The 10735-nt window shown below is 37.3% G+C and overlaps 2 protein-coding genes and 1 pseudogene across 2 annotated transcripts in view; all 3 read left to right on the forward strand.

Moving 5' to 3' along the window:
• The first annotated feature begins 241 nt into the window (after window positions 1–241).
• Window positions 242–1082, forward strand: LOC132167924 (monooxygenase 2-like). Its single transcript, XM_059578970.1, has one exon. It carries the CDS (start codon window positions 433–435, stop codon window positions 943–945), a length of 513 nt encoding a protein of 170 aa, XP_059434953.1. The 5' UTR covers window positions 242–432; the 3' UTR covers window positions 946–1082.
• A 426-nt stretch (window positions 1083–1508) lies between these two features.
• Window positions 1509–10735, forward strand: part of LOC132188603 (monooxygenase 2-like) — a 24356-nt gene continuing 15129 nt past the window's right edge. Inside the window, exon 1 of the mRNA XM_059603114.1 lies at window positions 1509–1594. Within this exon, the coding sequence (XP_059459097.1) occupies window positions 1519–1594 (76 nt within the window). The 5' untranslated portion in view covers window positions 1509–1518. The remainder of the gene's footprint in view (window positions 1595–10735) is intronic.
• LOC132188611 (monooxygenase 3-like) lies at window positions 3376–4293 on the forward strand (annotated as a pseudogene).

Consider the following 10735-nt stretch of genomic DNA (forward strand, 5'->3'; position numbering starts at 1 on the left):
AATACATTTTTTTTAATTTAAAAAAAAAAAAAAATTAAGTAGGTGCTACGTGTCAACATTTGATTAGTCCACGTGGTTTTCCATTAAGTCAATTACGGAGGACTAACTTGGTCTATTATCAAAACTACAAGAACCTTCTGTAATAAAAATGAAACCCTAAAGGATAAAAATAAAGTTTCGAAACTCCAAGGGGTATTTAGTATTTAACCCCTATTTTTTTTAGTTTTAGTTTTGCTCCCCAAACCTAAAACTCTAATTCCACCCCTGCTCACAAGGCATACATGGGTTAGAATCTCCCATATAATAGTTTTCCAATACATTTACGGGGCATATTGTTTACCATTAGCTAGCATATTTGTGTGGCATTGTGGTCGCAATTGTTATTCATCTTTATATCTTGCAGAGAAAGAGATAGAAGATAACGCAGCTGAAATGAAGCGACTTGTGTTAAGCAAGCTAGGAAAAATGCCTGATGAAGTAAGGGCTATTATTGAAAACACTGATTTGGATAGTTTTGTATCATCCCCATTGAAGTACAGACATCCTTGGGAGCTTCTTTGGGGAAATATCAGCAAAGGCAATGCTTGTGTGGCCGGTGATGCACTCCACCCCATGACTCCAGACATTGGCCAAGGTGGTTGTGCTGCCTTGGAAGATGGTGTTGTCTTGGCCAGGTGTCTTGCCGAGGCGTTATTGAAAGAACCAAGTGGGGAGAAATTAGCTGAAAAAGAAGAATATAAGAGGATTGAAATGGGGTTGAAGAAGTATGCCAAAGAGAGGAGATGGAGAAGCATTGAACTCATTAGTACAGCTTATATGGTTGGTTTCATCCAGCAGGGTGATGGAAAAGTGATGTACTTCTTTAGGGATATATTGGCTGCATACATGGCTGGGTTGCTGTTGAAGAGGGCTGATTTTGATTGTGGGAAGCTCAGCATTTCATAAATGCATCCATATGCCCATGTACTAAAGATAAAGTAATTATTGTTCATAATAATGGGTGTGATGAGTTGTTGCCCATGGCATATGTTTTAAAGCAATGTAATTCAAGTGTTGAAAACATTCACCTGCTACAGATTTTAATTGGAGATTTCCTTTTGATCCGTGAGAATGTCAAATCAATTTGAACCACCAATTAAAATAGAGGTTTCCCTTTAGTAATTTCCATAGTATAAACTTACAATGAGAGTACTGTGCATATAGAAAGATGTTTAGGATTGTAAATGAGTCGATCTTGTTTCATTTATAATTTGAACTCAGCTCGTATAAATTCAGCTTGAATTCTGATTATTGAATAAATGAGTCGACTTTGAATAATAATTATGGCTCGAATATTAAGACAAGAATATTGGGTTTTTAGCAAATGCAGTGAATGTGACAAAAAATTTGTGATGTGTCAAGTCACCTCATTCATCAAGTTGCCACTGTTGTCAGCCATTTTTGTAATCTTGCAACCATTTTCCTATCACATATGTATAGTGTAGAATTCCCTTCACCAAAGAAAAAAGGAGCCAAAATATGATGGAAGCAGGGGAAGACATTGTGATTGTGGGAGCTGGAATTGCTGGTCTTACAACATCCTTAGGACTTCATAGGTACCCTTCTCTCTCTCTCTCTCTCTCTCATCCGTATGTGTGTGTGTGTATATATATTTAAGATTGTAAGGAAGGCAAATATATATGTTGTAGACTGGGAATTCGAAGCTTAATATTGGAGTCCTCGGGTAGTTTGAGGGTCACTGGATATGCCTTAGCAACGTGGACAAATGCTTGGAGGGCCTTAGATGCTGTTAGCCTTGCTGACTCCCTCCAACAGCGTCATCAACCGCTTTCTGGGTAAGTACTAGAACTCACCCTCTCTGAAATTCTGTCTTTTAAGACCCCAAATAACACCATGTTTGACAGTTTCTCTGAATTATGTTATTTTGAGCTCCGAATTAGCCAACCTTAAAACTAACACATGTTAAAAGCATGAAATTGACTTCCCAGCACAAGTACATAAGAACACACACACCATTTAACTAACCACAGAAATTTATGTGCAGGATTGTGGGTACCTCTACAATTTCAGGACTTCAAACCACAGAGAGGTCATTTGAAGGCAAAGGAAAACAGTGAGTTAAAACACTGCCAATGGTGCCTCTAATAGCATAAAACCCCTAGTAAAGGCCTTTGTTTACCGCAATGGTAAAGATTTTGAACTGTCAAGCACAAGTATGCGGATTAAAGAGAGGGCACTTCATGCAAAATACAGATCAAAATCCCATTCAAGTGAAGCCACATTCCCTTGTATTCTATTTCCGACCCCTTCTTAGGATTATTGTCATAATGAAATTGTTTTTATACTAAATAAGATGTCATGTAAGTATATCTTTTTCCTGTATCCAAAGTCTGATCATTGTAAGACTCAGAAGCTGCTAACTGGTAAAAAAGTATTGCTTATAAGCTTTCTGTTTCTTTGGAATCATTTGTTTCGAGTATATGTAAACTTAGGTGACCAAAGTTTATATAGAATGCTGACAGTTTTGTATTGATGTTATAATCATATATAATTGAGGTGCATGCTTAAGATAGGCTGGATAATTTCCGTCTGATATGCAGTGGAGACCACGAATTTCGTTGTGTTCAAAGGAAGTTGTTGTTGGAAGCTCTTGCAAACGAACTCCCAAGTGGAGCCCTTAGGTTCTCTTCCAAGGTGGTTACTGTAGAGGAATCTGGCTTCCATAAGCTTGTGCATCTTGCAGATGGAACCATTCTCAAAACCAAGGTAAATTCACATAAACAGATCATATAAAGGAGTCGGATAATGATCCTTCTTTTGTATTTATTTTATTAAGTAGAAAGCAAAAGTGTAGTGTCTTAACCACTCATTCCAAGACAAAATGATGCTTATTTAGAATGAGTAATGCTATGTATCAATTTTTCATTCGGATGGAAATAATTTTCTTTTAACAGAAAGTAGACGATTTATATTGTGTAAGCAGGAGTTGAAAGGGTGGTTGGCTTGGATAGAGATTCTTAGTAATTTTGTTATCTAAATCGTTAGCAATTCGAATAGTAAGTGTGAGAGAGTTTCTATGTTGTTCACCTATTCAAACCAGTTTTGGGTAGCCTGCCCTGCTCGACAAGTGAACCTCATAGGAGCTCTCTCATATCTGCTAGGGATACAAATCTCGTTGGCTTTTTTACAATTTACAGCTTCTTAACCTTGTTGGATGTAAATTGGATCCAATTTTGAGCCGCTCAGCCTTGTTGGTCTAAATAAGATAGTACTTAAAATCATCAATATGTTTTGAGTATAATTACTCACATGTTATTAGGGTATCCTCTTTGTGAATGGAAGGTATTGATTGGGTGTGATGGAGTGAACTCAGCAGTGGCCAAGTGGCTGGGCTTCAAGAAACCTGCTTTCACAGGGAGATCTGCCATTAGGGGGTGTGTACATCTCAAGCGCTGTCATGGGTTTGGGAATAAATTCATGCAATTTTTTTTGGAAAGGTGTTCGATCTGGTTGTATTCCTTGTGATGATCACACTGTCTATTGGTTTTTCACTTGGACTCCGTCTCCCTCCAGCCAAGGTGAGCCACTAATCCCAACTCAAGACTTCTGCTATGATATCTTATTAATCCAAGATTATAATTTCCCACATAATAATTTATCAGTGCAATTGTAATGCATATATGTGTGGCATTGTCGCAATTATTGTTATTCATCTTTGTATCTTACAGAAAAAGAGATAGAAGATAATCCAGCTGAAATGAAGCGACTTGTGTTAAGCAAGATAGGAAAAGTGCCTGACGAAGTAAGGGCTATTATTGAAAACACTCGGATGGTATTATATCATCCCCATTAAGGTACAGATATCCCTGGGAGCTTCTTTGGGGAAATATCACCAAAGGCAATGTCTGTATGGCCGGTGATGCACTCCATCCCATGACCCCAGACATTGGCCAAGGTGGTTGTGTTGCCTTGGAAGATGGTGGTCTTGGCCAGGTGTCTTGCTGAGGCGTTTTTGAAAGAACCAAGTGGAGAGAAATTAGCTGAAAGAGAGGAATATAAGAAGATTGAAATGGGGTTGAAGAAGTATACCAAAGAGAGGAGATGGAGAAGCATTGAGCTCATTACTACATCCTATGTTGTTGGTTTTATACAGCAGAGTGATGGCAAAGTAATGACCTTCTTGAGGGACAAACTTTTGGCTGTACTCCTGGCCGGGTTACTTGTAAAGAAGTCTAGTTTTGATTGTGGGAAGCTCAGCATTTCCTAAATGCAGCCATATATGTATGTAGTAAAGATAAAGTAATGGATTTGGCTTAGATGCTATTAAAAAACTATATCGTTTTTTAACTGTCTATATTTAATTATAAGTTTTTCATGAGATTGGCCATAATCATTTTGAAACATCACCTAGAATATATATATATATTTGATCAGACTCAATGACAGGATTCTTGCAAAATTAAGAGAATTGTCACTGGGGGCCAAGGGGCCTCTAATGTTTAAGTTTCGGAAGGAAAAACTAAATAGAAAGAGAAAGAGAGAATAAGTGTATGGCATCTTATTTTTGGGGAATGGTACCTTTTTAATGTGAGAGGCTCTTTAATATAGTTATTAGATGCTTGACACATGACAGGTTTAATTTGTAGCCCTTCTGAAAAATTCTAAACAGATAAATATCACAATTTTATGCGGAATTAACAGATATATATCAAAACAAACATTCACCAAAATATGAACAATCACACACAAAGATTTTGGTGACGAAGAGGAAACCTTTTAGAAAACGTTCTAAAAGTAAAACCTCTCCGGGGCAGCCAAACCCAGGAAATCACTATCAAAAGATTATCCAGAGATTACAGACACTATGAACACTTACAACCATTTGCAAGACCTTGACTCTGTAAGATCGACAAGCCTCCAACTTGTCTCCTCGCTCACAATCTTCTTCAACGTGATTCTCTTTTATTGGACCCTTCCGATAGACTTCAATTAAGCACACAATCAATACTAACAAAAATCCTCTAAGAGGAATCAATTTGGCTCACAACAAAATAATCACTCAAGCACAGCCTCACACGAACTCTCTTGGGGTGAAAATTCAAACTTCTCTCTTCTATAATGATGTATATATACCCCCGACAAAACCCTAGACCTAACCCACTTAAAATCATGTTTTTGGGCCTAAAACTTACGGGGTGTCCGGACATGTTAATGGGCGGTCCGGACACGGCTTCGCGGAGCAAGATTTTAGTTTCTGGAAATGAGGTCCGGACCCGGGGAATTGCGGTCCGGACCTGGCCTGTCCAGTCTTGATCAACAGCTCCGATCAATGGACGTTTGTGGTCCGATTGAGTTGAAATTTTGCAGGGACGTTCATAACACACGAATCTACATTATGAACGGTGGAGATTGGATTCTGAGCATTCTATATCAGTGTTTGAGCCGTGAACAGTAGCATCTGCATTTTGGAACTGAATTAAGCCAACACAAGAACTAACAAAATCCCCCTTTGACAATTCAGTGACAAAACCAAAATGTCGAGCCAATCCCATCATCTCCCCATATTTACTCCCCCTTTTTGTCACAGAATGACAAAAGGTCTTCATGTTTCCTGAAACACTTCACAAAATACATCAAGGCATATGTGGAACAAGAAGACATAAATAAAACTCATGATAAAAAAATGACGTAGAATGCGTGATTATAAAGAAACATCAGCAAAACTCCCCCTCAATGTATGACTCAATTAATAACAGGAAACTGGAAATGCAAAGCATGTTTCTCCCCCATAAAAGTTAAATGAACACACATGATAACACATCAATGACTCATGTATTGCACAATGAATATCCAAACATGCTCCAAATATGCAAAATATACATGAGACTAGAAATGGCTAGAAACTCATATTGCTTAACCCAAGCCAAGAAAATGTTTCATTCAACCTATGCTTGTGTGGTGTGTGGGTAAGCCATCCAAAGAGAAAAATTTTCAATTTACAAAATGAGGAGAAAGTTTCACCACCATGAGGTTTTGACAAGTATATCAAATCAAAAGTCAAACCTTATCATACTAGGGCCTAGCCACTCTCATCCTATACAATTCTCTTTGTAAAATATTTTGCACAAGTTTGACACAGTGAAATAAATTCCTTTTGGAATATGATATTTTGATTTTATTTGTTTCACTATTTTGTTTATTTTTCTCTTTGAGAAAGTGTCCTTAAACTTTTGGTGCTTATCACAACAAAGAAAGCAGGAATTTTTAAGCCCTAGGTTCAACTAGCATATGATCAATTTGAAAAATATGACTAGTCAAAAACCTCATATGACTACCTAACAGACCTCACAAATAAAGTGAAACAAAACCTCAATTTAAGCTTAACTGTGCACAAGAAATAAAGCATAGGCAAAAAGTACCACATAAGCTCAGGCTTTAGGTAACCACAAAAACATGACCATTGACACAAATTTTCATCTCATGCATATAAAGAACATTCCAAGACGCAAGGAATTAAATCCATAAAAAGCAACATGAGAAATTAATGGACTATTTAGGTGCATAAGACAAAATAAAGAAAAGAAAAAAAAAACAACCAAAGTAAAATATTTTTGTCTTTTTGTTATTTTTCACAAAACAAATGCACACAAACAAAATACAATTTCAAAACAAAATAAAACAAAAATGTAATGCAAAACGAAAAACAACATGCTCTAAGATATGCAAAGATATACAAGAAAATCAATCCTAAGCATGTGGGTGACTCACCTAACATAAGGTGAGATCATCACCACTCCCCCTCAAGGGGTGAATGGTATAATCCTTCCTAACCCAAACTCAAGAAATCTTAGGTCTAGACTTATGACTTTGCTCAAACTTATCTAGCCTAGATAGCATTTCTCTCATCATTATGACCAAACTCTCACTTTCTTTCCTAGAATATGAATTTTCATTTATATGCACATGAGGTTTTAAATTAAAATAGTGAGGTCGAATGTGACGGGACAAACCTTTGAAAAGGTAATTTCCTAGGAGGATACACGACTCTAGGTGTAGGGTAAGATGCATGAGGCTCAATGTAGATTTTCTTACCTTTCTTACCTTGAAGAGTCGGAGCAACTGCTTGTTTTTCTTCACTTGAAGATTTTTCTACTTTCATTGGTTTAACAAAAATAGTCTTTGAAGTAGAAGCACGGTTAGAAGACAAAAAAACAGTTTTATCAAATCCTAAGCCAGATCTGTCACTAGAATGCTTTTGAATATGCAACATTTTATCAAGCTTTCACTAGAGAATTTACTCAAGTGATTTCTAGATGCAATCAGATCACTTTGAAGGGCTTTATTTTTAGCAATTAACATATGATTTTCAGATTTGAGAGTATTGCAAACAGCATGTGAATTAGTCAAAGATTTCAACAAATTATCCCTTTCAAGCTCAAGATTCTTAAAATCCTTAACAATTTTCAAGTTAGTATTTCTAAGCATAGAAAACTTTTCCATAAAATTGTTAAAGGAGTTTTAAAGATCATTAGCCCTATTTGATTCATTATCAGAGGCAGATTGAACATCTGATTGATTACAATCATCAGAATCATAGGATGCAACAAATGCCATATAATTAGGAGTTTCTTCCTCATCAATGTCACTCAAGGTAATATTGAAGGCTTTTTGACCTTTTGGCTTATTACTCTTGAGGTTAGCACAATCCTTTCGCACATGACCATAGCCAGAACACTCATAACATTTTGGACCACGTGGGTCTCTTTCATTTCTATCTTACTCTCTTTTTGTTTTCTAAATTTCTTGGAAATTCTATGTTCATTCCTAAAATACCTTCTAGCTATCAAGGCAAGTTCCTGTTCATCTGGTGAATCCTCATCAGATAACTCATCAGAGTTCTTCCTAAGAGTTCTAAGGGCAATATCCTTATTTTTCCTAGGTTGAGGCAAGGAAAACTCATAAGTTTGAAGAGCACCAACTAACTCTTCTATCCTCATGGTATTAAGATCAGTGAATGACTCAATAGCAGTTACCTTCATTCTGAATCTTTCAGGGAGTGATCTCATAACTTTTCTAATAAGCTTAGTGTCAGAAATTTTCTTTCCTAAATTTATCATGGAATTTCTAATTTCACTAAGTTTACCAAAAAATTCATTGAATGTCTCATCCTCTAACATTTTAATAGCCTCAAACTAAGAAACTAACATTTGAAGTTTTGAAGCTTTAACAAGATTAGTTCCTTCATACGTAGTTTCTAGGATCTCCCATGCATCCTTGGCACTATCACAATTTGAAATTCTAGAGAACTCAGTTTGTGAAATTGCCAAGCATAGAGTATTCATAGCTTTGTCATTCGCCATCCGAGTTTGTTTTTCAACATTAGACCATTCAACTGTTAGCTTATCTGGAGCTTTAAATCCAGATTCAATGACATGCCAAACATCGATTAATTTCAAAAAAAATCTCATACGGGATTTCCAACAGCCATAATTTGATCCATCAAAATTAGGCACAATGTTAAAGGTTTGAGACATCTTAAACAAGAAATAAAGATCACACTCAGGAATTTAATCCCTCATGGAGTGAACCCGCTCTGATACCAATTGAACAACTCTAAACAGATAAATATCACAATTTTATGCGAAATTAATGGATATTTAAATCTAAGCAAACAATCACCAAAAACAAGTAAAATCAAACACAAAGATTTTGGTGACGAAGAGGAAACCTTTTAGAAAACGTTCTAAAAGTAAAATCTCTCCGGGGCAGCCAAACCTAGGAAATCACTATCAAAAGATTATCTAAAGATTACAGACACTAGGAACACTTACAACCCTTTGCAAGACCTTGGCTCTGTAAGATCGACAAGCCTCCAACTTGTCTCCTCGTTCATAATCTTCTTCAATGTGATTCTCCTTTATCGGACGCTTCCAATAGACTTCAATTAAGCACACAATCAAAACTAACAAAAATCCTCTAAGTGGAATCGATTAGGCTCACAACAAAATAATCACTTAAGCACAGCCTCACATGAACTCTCGGGGGTGAACATTCGTCTTTCTCTCACTCTATAAAGATGTATATATACCCCCGACAAAACCCTAGACCTAACCCACTTAAAATCACGTTTTTGGGCCTAAATCTTACGGGGTGTCCGAATAGGTTAATGGGTTGTTCGGACAGGGCTTTGCAGAGCAGAAACCGAGTTTCTAGAAATGCGGTCCGGACCCGGGGAAGGCCTGTCCGGACAAGGCATGCAATGGGTGAAACAGCATTCTGGAAATGTTGTCCAGCCTTGATCAACAGATCTGTTCGATGGGCGTTTGTGGTCCGATTGAGCTGAAATTTTGCAGGGATGATCATAACACATGAATCTACATTATGAGCAGTGGAGATTGGATTCTGAGCATTCTTCCACATCTAACACAATGAAATCTGCAGGTAGAATAAATGTACTTACCTTTACCAAAACATCCTCAAGTATACCTCTTGGTCTTTTGATGCTTCTGTCTACCAATTGCAAGGTGATAGAGGTTGGTTGAAGTTCCCTCAATCCCAGCTGTTCGTATACAGTGTAAGGCATCAAATTCACCCCTACTCCTAGATCCAGTAGTGCCTTTTCAAAAGAATGGTCTCCTATCCAGCAGGGAATGGTAAAACTACCTGGATCTGTTAGCTTTGGTGGTAATTTCCCTAACAAGACTGTGCTTACCTCTTCTGTTAAGGCCACTGTCTCATGTTCCTGAAACTTTTGTTTGTTAGTGCAACAATCCTTTAAAAATTTAGCATATGAAGGAATCTGTTTAATTGTATCTAATAAAGGAATGTTGATTTCTACTTTTCTTAAAGTCTCAAAGATATCCTTGAGTTGCTCTTCTTTCTTTAGTTTGACTAGCCTTTGAGGAAAGGGGGGTGCATTTATTTTCTCCATTTTGTTCACCTTAGAAGTTGATGGTCCTTCTGGAGTTGCTCGAGGTGGCTCTTCAGTTCCAATGACCTTGCCACTCCTGATAACTGTGACTGCATATAGCTGCTGATGACCTCCAAGATGGGGTATTGTCTGAGCTAGAGATTCTCCCTGCTTTTTCTCATTTAGCTTCTTTGCCATCTGACCCATTTGCACTTCCAGTTTTTGTATGGCTTGCTCAGTCTTTGTGTTAACTTGTTTTTGATCAGCCATAAACTGTTGTTGTGAAGTCACTAGTTGTCTAAACAAGATCCTTCAGGTCACCCTTCTCTGGCTCTTGAGCTGGTGTGTCCTGTTGCAAAGGTGAAATTTTCTGAGCAGTCATGGCTTTGACAATCATGTCCAACTTCTGTTCCACAGCAGACATCTGATTTTGCATTTCGCTATTTTCATCATTCTTGCCCTTGCTTCTTACATCTTGCCTCCTTTTGGATGGAAATTGTTGAGTATGTTCACTCAACCCTTCAAAGATTCCTATGGCTTCCTTATTGCTCTTTTCCATCAGCATACCTCCACAAGCTATATCAACCATCCCTTTATTAGTATCATCTAAACCTTCATAAAAAATTTGTACCTGATCATCTTGAGGGATGTTGTGATGTGGACACTTTAGAAACAAGGTATTGAAGTGATCTCATGCCTCAAAGAACAAATCTCCGGCTCGTTGTTGGAACAATTGAAGTTCCCTTTTAAGCTGCTTTGTCTTTTGGGCTGGGAAAAACTCCTTCAGAAACTTGGTGGTCAATTCTTCCCAAGTGTGAATAGATT

Source organism: Corylus avellana, chromosome ca1 (genome assembly GCF_901000735.1).
Source record: "Corylus avellana chromosome ca1, CavTom2PMs-1.0".
NCBI classification, from domain to species: domain Eukaryota; kingdom Viridiplantae; phylum Streptophyta; class Magnoliopsida; order Fagales; family Betulaceae; genus Corylus; species Corylus avellana.

Bases quoted from the DNA above. Each gene is read 5' to 3' on its own strand.
- LOC132167924 (XM_059578970.1), top strand. From the start codon at position 433: ATGAAGCGACTTGTGTTAAGCAAGCTAGGAAAAATGCCTGATGAAGTA.